The sequence below is a fragment of the Phaethon aethereus genome (assembly GCF_964289735.1).
Source record: "Phaethon aethereus genome assembly, chromosome: 10".
NCBI classification, from domain to species: Eukaryota; Metazoa; Chordata; class Aves; order Phaethontiformes; family Phaethontidae; genus Phaethon; species Phaethon aethereus.
The window spans coordinates 13,965,921-13,978,342 of record NC_138586.1 but is presented as its reverse complement, the minus strand read 5'-3'; the positions used below and the strand labels follow the sequence as shown (position 1 = coordinate 13,978,342).

The window sequence follows — 12,422 nt, the reverse complement described above, 5'->3', positions numbered from 1 at the left end:
GGTGAGCCCGCGCCGCGCCGTGCCGTGCCGTGCGCAGCGCCAGTGACCGGCACCGGTCCTGCCCGCCCCCCCTACCCCGTCCCGGCCGCCGGCAGCGCTGAGCCGGGCACCGCGGCAGCCCGAGCCGGGGGGGGGGCGTGCCCGCCGCTCCGCCTTCGCCAATCACCGCCGCGAGGGGGCGTGGCAGACGCCGCCGCGCCCCCAATCGGCCGCAAGAGGAGGGAAGCCCGGCGCACCACGTGGGCAGGGGTGGAAAGTTACCCGTCCGTCAAGCGTGGTGGCCCCGCCCACCACGGGCAGGGGTCGGGGGCGGATCTGTCCGCCGCTGGGGGGCGCTGTTGGGCCAGGCGGAAGCCTGTGCCCTGTCCCCGGTCCTCGTCCCCTCCCTCGGCTGGGCCCTGCCCTTCCCCACGGACGACCATAGCCCCGGGCAGCGCGTGGTGGAGACGCAGCCTTTACTGAGCCTCAACGCTGCCTGTCCCGCTGGCCTGACCGAGGCCGCAGTCTGGAGGGTGAAGCCGCCTTAGGCTGGGTCCCCTTCGTCCCCGCTCTGCCTGGGCCTCGCTCCGATGCCTTCCCCTGCAGGGAGAGGCACAGCGCTGGGGGCTGCAGTGGGGCGGTGGAGGGGTGTCGGGACAATGGGGCACAAGGATGCGGTCATGGGGACGGCAAGGCAGGGGGATGGAGCTTGAGGGTGGTGGAAGACAGGGCAGTGGGGCATGAGGGTGAGGGGGCATGAGGACAGGGAAGTAGGCCATAAGGGTGATGCCATGTGGGGACAGCGGGCATGGGGACCAGGCAGCAGGGCACAAGGGTGATGTGCCATGGGGACAGGGCGTGGGGACAGCGGGCATGGCGATGGGGCAGCTCCTGCCATGAGCCACATGCCCACGAGGTGCTGGAGGAGACTGCAGGGGTGGGAAGGTCCCCCAGGCAGGGCTGGCTTGTAGCTGACAGTGTCCCCTCACCCCAGGGAAGAGGTGCCCTTGGTGAAGGTGGGCAAGGCCATGCTGGCCACCCTGGGGGCCACCGGCAGCCTCTTACCGCTCCTTGGCCTTGCGCCGTGGAAGGCAGTGTCTCCATGTCGGGCATCCTTTCCTCCAGCACCTTCAAGGCGCCGGTCTGCCTCCTGCGCAGGCGCTCGCCCTGCTGCCACAGGGCCTCTGCCACCAGAGATGGGGCTGGGGGCTCTGAGCAGCCCCTGGCTCCAGTGCCAGGCCCGCATACCTGTGCTCACCTAACCAGCTGCTGCCCATCCCTGTGCTTTTGCCCACCTGTCAGCGCTGGGCTGGGGTGCTCCAGGAGGGGCGTGAAGGACCAGCGTGCATGCTCCTCCTCAGTCCCTGTGGGACGGACCCTGCAGTCACTCCTGCCCGCTGTGCCCCACCACCCCATGCACTACCAGGACCCTCAGGGACCAAGGGACTCCACTTGCCTGGACCAGGCACTCCAAACTCCACCCTGCATGCATAGTAGGTGCTATGCGCCTGGAGGAACTCGCTGGCCCTCACCCTCACACTGGTCACCTGAAACAGCAGCTTGGGCGTGCCCAGCTCGTCACACAGGTCAATGACGTCTGGAAAAGTTGGGGGGGGGTTGCTGGCATGGTGAGACGGGGCACCCCCCCACCTTACTGCTGCATCCATGCCATGGGGAGCCTGTGTGGCATCCCACTGGAGATGGGATGAAATGCTGGTGCTGCTGCCAAGGCTGGGGGGGAGCTGCAGCCCTGCAGCCAGGGCTCACCGGTGTGGGGGAGCCCCACCATCCTCCTCACGTCAGAGAGCAGCCGCAGGACAGTGCAGTTGGTGTTGGCCAGAAAGCTCTGGTCATCTGCAGGGAGAGCAGTGGGTGCTGAGGGCAGCGGGCGGCGCAGCCGCAGAGCCCTGAGGCCGAGCCTGGCGCCTGTTGAGGCCACGGCACATCCCGCCCCCCACCCCATGCTGGGGGAGCAGGCACTCGTGGGATGACCAGGAGGGGACTCACCCCCGTACTTGACGCGGATGAACATGCTGCCGCTGCGAGCCCAGGACCAGGGGCTGGGCCCCGCAGCATTTGTGAGGTCAGAGGTGAGCAGGGTGTGTGGCTCTGCCGGCGCTTCCCCCAGACGCTGTGAGCTGAGCCCAGCCGAGCCCCCATGCAGCAGAGCTTTATTGCAGTGGGAAACCCAGGGTGCAGGCAAAGGAGCGGTGAGGTCCCAGGGGTAGAGCCAGACTCGCCTGGTGCCCCAGGGGCAGCAGTCCTCGGGGCCAGGGGTGACATGGTGGCTTGGCCCTTCTGGTGCTTGGCGCTCCTCAGCCCCGGTGTCACCATTGGTCAGTTGGTGGCTCCTGCCTGCTTGGCCGCAGCTGTGCTTGGCATCAGCTAGGGTCGGGCCCCTGGGCTGCCCCCTCACCGGGACACATCCCTGGGTGTGCTTGCAGGCACCATGGAGGAAGGAGGGGGCTCGGCGAGCTCCCAGCAGCTCTAATGCTCCCATGGCTCTGCTCTGGCCACGGCAACACCACAAGGGATCCTACACGTGGCAGGGCTCATGGTGGGATGTCACCCTGCCTTCCTGGATGCCCCCAAGGACAGGACAGGGCAGGTGCTGACACGCCATGAAGTGTGCCCAGTGTGCTGCAATACACTCAGAGCAGCACCCAGTGCACCCAATGCATCGCATAGAGCACCCAGTGCAACAAATACTGCACCCAAGGTGCTCCACATTGCACCCTGTGTACTGTGCAGTGCACCCATTGCACCACCCAGTGCACCCAGCGCACCATGCTCATGTAGCATCTTGCAGTGCACCCAGCACCTTGTGGTGTGGCACAGCTGCCGTGTCACGGGGGGCTGAGTGTGGCCATGGCAGGGAGCAGGGCTGGGGGTCCCAGGCATTTGGTGGAGGCAGGGTGGGAGTGAAGCCTGTGGGGTAGCAGGGGTGTGAAGCATGCAGGGTGCAGGAGTGCAGGAGCGCGTCACGCTCACACGTAGCTGTTCTTGTAGGGGCTGTGCTCGTGAGGGGCAGCCGGGGCCCCGGGCATCACTGATGGTGGGTGGTTGCTGCCCTCCCAGAGATGCTCATAGCTGTCCTTGGGAGGTAGCTCGCTCACATAGCAGATGTTCTCACTGTAGTTGGGCTTGAAGCTCTCCACAATGTCTTTGGGGACTCCCGCCCATTCCTGCGGAGAGCAGAGCAGGATGAGAGAAGCCACCACCCAGACAGCCCCAAACGCACTGGGCAGGGGGTGAGCCTGGGGCAGGGCTGCCTGCAGCTGCCTTACCTGGAAGTTGCCATTGTGGGTGATGAAAAGGTCATCGAAGTTCTTGCTGGGGTTGGGGATTCGGGGCATGAGGATGACCCACACCCTGTGTGGGAGAAACGTGTCAGAGGGGAAAGGCCCCAGCCAGTGCTGCTGCCCTCCGCCAGCCCCCACACGCTCACCTTTCCATGCGCACCAGCAGGACGATGAGGACCAGCAGGAGCAGGCAGGAGGCAATGGGGACCAAGACCGTGTGAATCCAGAACCAGTGTAGCTGCTCCTCTGCTGTGCCTGCAAAGAGCCAGAGTAACATGGACCCCCAGCCAGTGCACCGCCAGGCCAGTGGGGTGGGCATGCTGGTGGCCCTTCATGGGCAGCCATAGGAGCTCAGCATCGTCCATGGCGGGGCTCAGAGGATGGAGAAGGGGCCTGTACCCAAGCCCTGCCATGCTGGTCACCACAACTGGCTGGTGACCCTGTCCTAGACTGGCCATGCCAGAGCAACTCTCCAAGGACTAACAAACCCCTCGTATAAATCAGCAGGTGCCACTGGCAGGGGCTGTTTGGCTTCCAGAAGTGCAAAGTACACAGAGGGTAATGCTGCTGCCTGCACTCTCAGTGCTCAGATGGGTCTTGACCTCGAGCTGCTGCCTCGGGCCAGTTTTCCACTTGCTTGGCCATCCCTTGCCTGCTGAGCCCCACCATGGCCCAGCCTGTCCTGTCACACCACAGGCCCCAGGACCTACCCTTGCTGGTGGAGTTGCTGCCCCAGACCACGGGGATGCTCCACTCACTCCAGAGCTGGGTGCTGCCGCAGTAGCTGTTGATCTTGCTGCGTACGTAGAAGGTGTAGTACTTCTCATAGTCCACACTAGGGAAGGAGAAGATGTCTCCTTTCACCCGGTGCTCCTGCAGAGAGACGTGGGCCATGCAGTGAGGGCCAGCACTGCTGTGGAGTCTGGTGCACAGCTCATTCCTGGGCACAACCGCGGGGGTGCTGCATCTGGGGGGCTCTCACCGTCCAGCTGGTATCCTTGTTGCTCTTGTACTTGATGGCATGCTCCAGGCACTGGGCTTTGGGGTACGGGGAGGTCCAGGTCAGCTGCAGCTGATTGCTGCTCATGTTGCGGATGGTCAGGTTGACAGGCGCCTCTGGTTTCACTGCAAGGAACAGGTGATGCCTGGTGATTGCCGTCCCCAGTGGCCCTGCCACCAGCCTGGGGACCCACAGACCTGCTCCTGCTCCACAGCAGCCCCAGAGAGGACAGTGGGCACACCCTACCACTCCATACCCAGGTCCTGCAGCTGCATGCGCTCGCTGGGGATCTCCAGGATCCTGCCGCCGAGGCTGGCATTGACGAGGACGCGGAAAGGCTGGAACTGGATGATCTCACTCTGGTTGAAGTGGCAGCCGACAGTGATGTCCTGGTCCTGCAAGTAGTGCTTGCACTCCACCACGGGGGACCTGTTCTCATACCTGTGCCACAGTGGGTTATCAGGGCTCCCCAAGACCCCGCACACCCCAGCCCTTACCAGCACCCCTCTCCCTGGCTCATCCCGCTGCTTGCCCCGGTGACAGTCTCCCCCACCCTGGGCTCACAGAAGAGGAGCAGGCTGATTCTGGGACCAGCAATGCTGGCAGGAGCCTCCTGTGTGGGGACCCAGCGCTGGACACCCTGCTTGTGGGGCTGGCTGTGGGGCAGGGGCACCTACCAGTAGTAGAGGGAGTAGTTGGCTGTGAGTGTCTCTCTGCTCCCCCACGTGCAGGTCATGTACTCCTCGTTGAAGAGGACACACTCCACCCCTGGAAGGGACAGACACTGCTGGGCACCGTGGTGGTGGGTGGTTGCACCAGGGCCTGGGGGTGCACTGTGAGGGGACACAGCACATGCCTGGAGGGGCTGCACATCCCATCAGCCTTCCTCCATGTGAACCAAACAAGCCCAGCTCTTCCTGGTGGAGCTGCAGTGCAGCCTGCCTGCAATGCCAGGCTCCCCCCAATCCTGTTCATACATGCTGTGTCGGTGATGCCTGGGCTGCATGCAGCCCCACGTCTTCTTCTAAAGGACTGCTAGCCAAGCAGCTGTCCTTCCTGCATCCGTGCCACTGGCTCCTCTTGCTCCAGTTGTGCTGTTTTGCCCCGATTCCTCCATCCGCTCCCCTTAGTTGCCCCATGGCCAGTGTTTGCAGCCCCTGGCACTGTAGGACAGGAGGGACACCACTCCCTACCAACCCATTTTCCTTGTCCAGCGAGAAAATTGTGGGGTTTACAGGATTTGTGCCTGATGTCTCCATCCCAGCTAAATTCATCTCACTCTTACTCTTTTCGGTGTTTGCAGGTGCCCAAGTGTCCCTGTGTATGGGTGATGGGGGCTTTGCTGGGTTGTGCTTCCCACCGCAGCTCCCCACCATGGGGCCAGGGGCCGAGCCCCGGCAGTTTGATCTCTGCAGGAAACACTGCCGAGCCCCGGGAGGCTGAGCAGCTGCTCCAGGCACCCACGCCGGCTCCTCTGCCCCCTCCTTCCGCTGCACTGTGCTGGCCCCAGTCTTGCCCACGCAGCCAGAGGCCACATCCTGGGCTGGCTGGGGGGCTGCAGGGCCACCAGGGCGGTGCAGGTCCCAATGCTGGGCATCATGCTGCAGGCCGCTCTGGCAGGGCTCACTACAGGACAAGCATCTCTGATGGACTGAGGTGCCTCGCAGAGTCTTTGCAAGTGCCAAACCAGCTGCTGGCAGCTGCGAGCTGCCCTGGAGGCTCCCAGAAAATGTGATTTTTCCCCTCAAATACCAGCAATGGAACACCTGGTCCCTTCTAAGGTTCAAACCCATTGGCCAGCACTGTGGAGCCAGCGCCAGGCTTTTCTGGGTTGTAATGTGACACAATGGAGCAAATGGGCTGTGCTCCGGCTGTTTCCACACGTTGAGATGGAGGACACCTTCCTGCTGGCCCAGGAAGTCCAGCGACAGGGGGGGCTTGTGTTTCCACAGATAGCTGGTGTTTTACTGACAGCCAGCCAAGAAGTGGATTTTTTCTCAGAAAACAACAGCTGAGGCAAGAGTGCCAGGTGGAAAGAGGAGCTGCTGTCCTCCATCCCCTGTCCCCTGCCTGTGCGTGGCACTGCTGCCATGACCGGGATGGAAAGGGCGGCCGGCGCAGATCCACCGGCTGCGGCCCTGCCCAGCTGGTGCACAGGGCCGATAGGATCTGCTCATCGCATCCTGTTGCTGGCCCCCACCCTGGCCTGCCACGAGGAATCCCCATGGCCAGGGTCCTTCCCGACAGTACTGCCTGCAGGGCTGGCAGACCCAGGGCTGGCAGAGTTGTGGGGCTGGGAGCTGTGGGGCCAGTAGAGCCCCAGGGCCAGTAGCCATGGGGCCAATGGTGCCAGTGATGTTCTAGTGCTGAGGCGGGAGCAAAGACACCCAATGGGGCTCCCTGGCACAGCCTGGCTTTCCCTGTAGCCCCACTGCAAGGGGCCATGTAGGTGCTGGGGGTCCTGTGGCACACCAGGTGGTCGTGGGGTCTCTGGCGCATGCCCCAATGGCTCACTGGCCCACGCAGCCCCATGTCCTGTGCGCCTTGCCCACCATCACTGGGGAGAGACATCCCCCAGCCCCACCCCCCATGGGGCACTGCAGCCTCCTGCCCCCGCTGGGGCTCTTGTGCCCCCTTACCTGGCGGGTTGTGGGCAGCAGCAAGGTAGGGGCCCAGCCTGCAGAGGAAGAGGAGGACGGATGCGAGGAAGGTGCCGGGTACCACCATGGCAGGGTAAGCTGTGGGGCACATGCGAGTGGCCTCCGCGTACAGCCCACTTCGCAGGGCTGCTGGCTTCCGCACCCGCGCTGCTTCCTGCCCCATAGCACCACCCACCACCGAGGGGCCCACCTCTGTGGCACCCTATGGATGACTCCAATGGGGACCATGGCTCACAACACCAGGGCCCCATGCCTCACTCCAGCAGGGTCCCATGGCTCATCCCACTGGGGCCCCACTACCCTTCCTGCCCAGGCCCCCCAGTTCACCCCTCTGGGCCCCACCGCCTGACCCCCTGAACTCCTCCATGTTCTCACAGCTCACCCCACCATGCCGCAGGGCTCACCCCCACAGGGCTGCCCCCCAGGGCCAGGGCTGGTGTGGGACTCCCAACCCTCAGCCCGACCATGCGTGTCCCTGTCCCTGAGAGCTGGGCAGATCTGGGGGTCACTGGGGCAGTCCCGGGTGGCAGCTACGGGGAGACGGTCGCAAAGGGGCTCACGGGGGCAGGTGTAGGCACTCGGGGGCAGTTACGGGAAGGGGTTGCGGGGGCCAGTGATGAGGACTAGTGACGGGGGCAGTGACGGGGGACGGGCATGGCCGCAGCGAGGGGGGTGTGGTCGCGGGGACGGCGGCCGTAGGGCCGCAAGGGAGGTGTCGCGGGGGGCGGGGGGCGGTGCTGGGGGGAATGATGACGGCCGGGGAGGTGGAGGGGTGTGGTGACGTGACCCCAGGCCGGCGCGCCGCCGGCGCAGCGGTTCCGCCAGGGGGCGCAGCGCTCCCCTCGGGCCGCCCCGTCCTTCTTCGACATTTTCCGCCTCCGCTCGGCGCAAGCTCGGACCGTCCCCGGCGGCGCTCGGGCCTCTTCGTGCTTCCTCGGCCTGGCTTCGGGACTCTCCGGCTCCCCTCGGAGATCCCCGTGACAGCAGAGCCTCGCTCGGGCCTCTCCGGCAGCGCTCGGGTGGCCCTGGAGCAGGGCGCAGGCGCGGGCGGCCCCTGTTGTGGCCCGGCCGCCCCCTGTTGTGGCCCGGCCGCCCCCTGTTGTGGCCCGGCCGCCCCCTGTTGTGGCCCGGCCGCCCCCTGTTGTGGCCCGGCCGCCCCCTGTTGTGGCCCGGCCGCCCCCTGTTGTGGCCCGGCCGCCTCTGCCCGCCGGCTGGCCCGGGATGGCGGCCTTTGGCGTCCTCAGCTACGAGCACCGCCCGCTGAAGCGCCCACGCCTCGGCCCGCCCGATGTCTACCCGCAGGACCCTAAGCAAAAGGAGGTGTGGGGGCCGGGGTTGCGGGGGCACCCGGGGTGTGGGGCCGCCGTGCCCGGGGCTGGCCGTGAGGAGGCCCCGGGGGAGCGCTGGGAGTCCCTGGGGTGGGGGTGGGGAGCCCGGTGTCCCCGCAATGGCTGGGCGTGAGGGGCCCATCTCGCCGGGCCCCCGGCTTGCGGGGGCCTGGCACAGGGCCCCGCAGTTCCTGGGTCCCAGCACTCGCCTGGGTTGCCGCTGGGCATCAGGGGCCTGGGGCAGGTCGGCTGGGACCTGCCGGGCCGTCGCCGGGCCCTGTCCCCACGGTGGCCGAGCCGCCGTGGCGGGGACAGAGGCTGTGGGCGTTTGGCGTGGAGGGGCCTTGCCAGGCCCCGCTGATCATCCTTCCCCTGCAGGATGAGCTGACTGCTCTGAACGTCAAGCAGGGCTTCAACAACCAGCCGGCGGTCTCTGGGGACGAGCATGGCAGTGCCAAAAATGTCAATTTTAACCCAGCGAAGGTGAGATCCAGTGGGCGGCGCGGAGGTGCGGCAGGGCCTGGTGCGCGTCCGGGTAGGGTGCTGGGTCCTGGGCAGTCCTGGATCTCATTCTTTCCCCACATCCAAAACCAGGAGACCCTGCCCTTTAGGATGGGTGTTGTAGGACCTAACCCACTGTCCCTGTAGAACCAAATTCTGTGTTCTTTTGGAACTGTGTGCCACCTCAGAGAGCAGGTTCTTGTCTTGCTCCGTACATCTTAGGGGCAGGTCTGTATCTGCAGTCTCTCTTAAACCAGCATCTAGAACTCCTCATATTCTGCAATTAAAGGAGAAGACTGTGATACCAGAAGCAGGAAAACTTACTGGTTTGGTTACATTATGGCCATGGTAGAAGAGAAGTAAGATTTCCTGAAACATCTGGCAGTTTAAGCATGGGAGTTATATAACAGGCTTCAACACCATTTTTCCAGTTTCTAAAATCAAGGTGTTAAATTCCTGGCCTCCCCAGCAAGAGGACTAGTAATGACCTGGAATGGATGGCAATCAGGAAGCACAGTATATTTATTTTCCTTGTCTGACGTCTGTCCCAGAAGTCTTCTGTCTGGTTTGACAAGTATTTATAAAAAGTTGTGTCCATCTCAACTTGAGTTCCTGCTTGGTTATTGTATGAGCTGTCTAGTAGCATTCCTTTTTGGGAGTATAACACAGGAAATTATTGGCAGGTTTTTTGTGTTTCCAAAGTTGATACTGGTAAAACTTTTGGTAGGAATGGTAAATGAGGTTTAAAACCTCATAGAATACATAGAATGGATCACACACAGAGTAGATCTTTGACCTGTGAAATGTAATTTGTCGTTCTTTTCTTTTTTTTCCCAGATCAGTTCAAATTTTAGCAGTATTATCGCAGAAAAGCTGCGGTGCAATACACTGCCTGACACGGGAAGACGGAAACCCCAGGTGAATCAGAAGGATAACTTTTGGCTGGTGACAGCTCGTTCTCAAAGTGCCATAAACAACTGGTTCACAGATCTGGCTGGAACTAAACCCCTCACTCATCTTGCTAAGAAGGTGTGTTACAGGAGAGGCTGTCTGACAGGGCAGATCTTTTAATCTATGCTTGTTTCTGAAGCGTTAGTGTAGTAGAAGGTTTTTACTATTTGGAGAAGTTTCTTCTCTCCGCATCTCTTGAAGCTTTCAACTTGAAGTGCATATCCAGGATTTGTAGTGCATTGGCTGTAGTCATCCCCACTCAGATAACTCGTCCTTCATCTGTTGTTTGGAGGTGGTGTTCAACTTTGCCTTTTGGCTTACATGATACGACTGATTTATTTTAAGGGTCCAGTGTTTTTCAGAAGAGCTGCCACTGTTGCCTTTGGTCTGTTGTTTAGATTAGGACCATTCCTGTTGCAGAGGGTTTTTCAAGTTCTCAGAAATCATGGTTAGAATTACTGTAAATAATCAGCTGAATGTCTTCCCAGACTTCTGTTAGAGTGACACGCGTTTCTGGTTTTAAGCTGAGAAGAGTATATGTACTATAGCTTGCTCTCAGTCAAGCTAGAGCATTTCTGTCCGCTAGGGTGTAGAGCTAGATATTTCCCTGGTAGCATTGAATTCTGTAGAGTATGAAAGAAGGGTCTTACGGTGCTGTTTTATTGGGCCTGATAGCAAGGGGAACTAACTGTCTATTGGAGTGGGCCTATAAACTAGGAATTCAGGAATGCATTGTGGAAAAATATAACTCCCAGTTGCGAAATGGTAGTAGAGCACGTAGTTTAGGAGCTGGAGTTTGTCTGATCCTTGGTGTTCTGAGTCACTATTGGGGGAAAAGAAAGTAATCGGATTTTCCCAGAATTTATCTCTCTATAAACTTAGTCCTTGTGTCCTTCTTTGCATGTTGGCTGTCAGTTTCCTTAGGTCATTGTGAAAGCTTGAACCTTTCAAGACTGTCCCCAGTTTCCGGCAGTAGGCTTCATCAGTTTTCATGGACTTAGACATGAGGGCAGTGACTATTGGTAGCCAAGTAGTCTGTGTCTTTGAGGCATCAGAGAATAGTTGTGAAGAATGTAAGAAACATAGCAAGTAAGTGGTTGAACCATCGGTAGCTCAGGAACTTAGAGATACCTAGCAAATGGACCTGTTCTCTGTGAATTGGTCTTGTTCCTCTGTGAACACATGCATACTTTTGCTCTCCATAGTATCCTGTGGAAATGAGCCCCACAGCTGTATCTTTTCCTGTGATGTGTTACTGCTTCCTGTGATATGTTACTATAGATCTGCAGTCTGATGATTTCGCTGGTATCCTCCCGTGTTGTATCTTGAATTTTGAATCCTGGATTAATGAATTCCTTCCTCCCATGGTACTCAATTCCCTGTTTCTCACAGTCTTCTGTTGGCTATTTATGATATTACAAGACTTCTGAAACCACTCTGTTTTGTTTACAAAATAGAAGACTCCTATCTATAGTCTGTATAGTAGACACTCTGTTTCTGATTCAGTCCTTTGGTAGTTGTTTATATCCTCTCTGGAGGATGTCCTCAAAGCCATTTGCAGGATTCAGGGTGTGGATTTACAGTGATGTAATCATGTTTTCTGTCTTCTTTCCGTTTGTTTTGTTTCTGTTTATACTGAAATGCAGCTTTGGTACTATTGCTTTCTGACCAGAGGTGAACTATTGCAGTAGGTTTTACCTTTTTCACAGCTTGCAGTGCCTACATCATTTGTAGTTACTTTGGAATAGTTGCCATCTAAGTCCTTGGTTGCCATTTTCCCTCTCAATTCTGTTACAGGTGCCCATCTTCAGCAAGAAGGAAGAGGTTTTTGGTTATTTGGCAAAATACACTGTTCCAGTAATGAGAGCAGCCTGGCTCATCAAAATGACTTGTGCCTATTATGCTGCCATCACGGAAACCAAGGTGAAAAAGCGTCATGTCATTGATCCCTTCATTGGTAAGCACTTTGTGTGGAGCACTGGTTTTGTCCATCCCACATGTTTCCTTCTCAGCCTGCTCTTGAATAGAAGAGGTAGCTGGAAATCCATATAAGCTTGTTTCCTGCTGATAAGTCCTAGTGCTCTGATGTGCATAACTGTCTAAAACAGAACCCACCTGTGAGAATAGACTGTTGAAAAATGAGTCTTAGCAGCCACAAATACTTCCTGAGAGCCTACCTCTTCTTTCTCTCTGTTAAGTTCTACTGTGTTCCTCTGCTGTATAACCTGTTTTTTTCTTACCCTACAAAAACTGTAAATGTTATAATTTAGCAATGACTGATTAGCTTCTTCTCAAGTGAGTAAGTATGTTTCCCAGAGAATTCCAGTATGTTATTCTCTGTTTGTGTTTCAAATTTCATTAAGCCTTACTGGATCCCATATCTACCATCCTTTGCATCCTGGTCCGCTCCACATTACTGCAGTCTAGGAGAGCTCCCCTGGCTGTTTTCTGGTTTGTATGGCTGTGACTACAGGACCTGATCACAGTCCTTTGAAAAGTGGTATTAGCAACTCAAGTCCATGGATTTTTTTTTTTCCTTCTTGTTTATCTTTGGTGTAAAAATTACACAGACTTCTTAGCTCTGTTGGTGGAGATAGATTGGTTTGTCAGGTGTATTTATCCCACTTACTTTCCGGTTCCTTTGGGTGTTTGTCCTACTGCTGACCCTGTAAGTGTTGTTTGTTTCACGTACTTGCATATT

The 12,422-nt window shown here is 58.7% G+C and overlaps 2 protein-coding genes across 2 annotated transcripts in view; one reads left to right on the top strand and one right to left on the bottom strand.

The window, feature by feature from the left end:
- Positions 1–2,942: 2,942 nt before the first annotated feature.
- On the bottom strand, positions 2,943–7,008 carry IL2RG (interleukin 2 receptor subunit gamma; the record flags this gene model as incomplete). The annotated part of the gene is made up of 8 exons (XM_082004073.1): positions 2,943–3,164; positions 3,267–3,351; positions 3,428–3,536; positions 3,992–4,154; positions 4,264–4,406; positions 4,538–4,722; positions 4,959–5,049; positions 6,921–7,008. 8 exons carry the CDS (start codon positions 7,006–7,008, stop codon positions 2,967–2,969), a joined length of 1,062 nt encoding a protein of 353 aa, XP_081860199.1. The 3' UTR covers positions 2,943–2,966.
- Positions 7,009–8,162: 1,154 nt separating this feature from the next.
- Positions 8,163–12,422, top strand: part of MED12 (mediator complex subunit 12) — a gene marked incomplete at both ends in the record, with an annotated part of 36,603 nt that continues 32,343 nt past the window's right edge. The window contains 4 exon segments of the mRNA XM_082004025.1: positions 8,163–8,261; positions 8,648–8,752; positions 9,608–9,799; positions 11,519–11,678. Coding sequence (XP_081860151.1) covers positions 8,163–8,261; positions 8,648–8,752; positions 9,608–9,799; positions 11,519–11,678 — 556 coding nt within the window.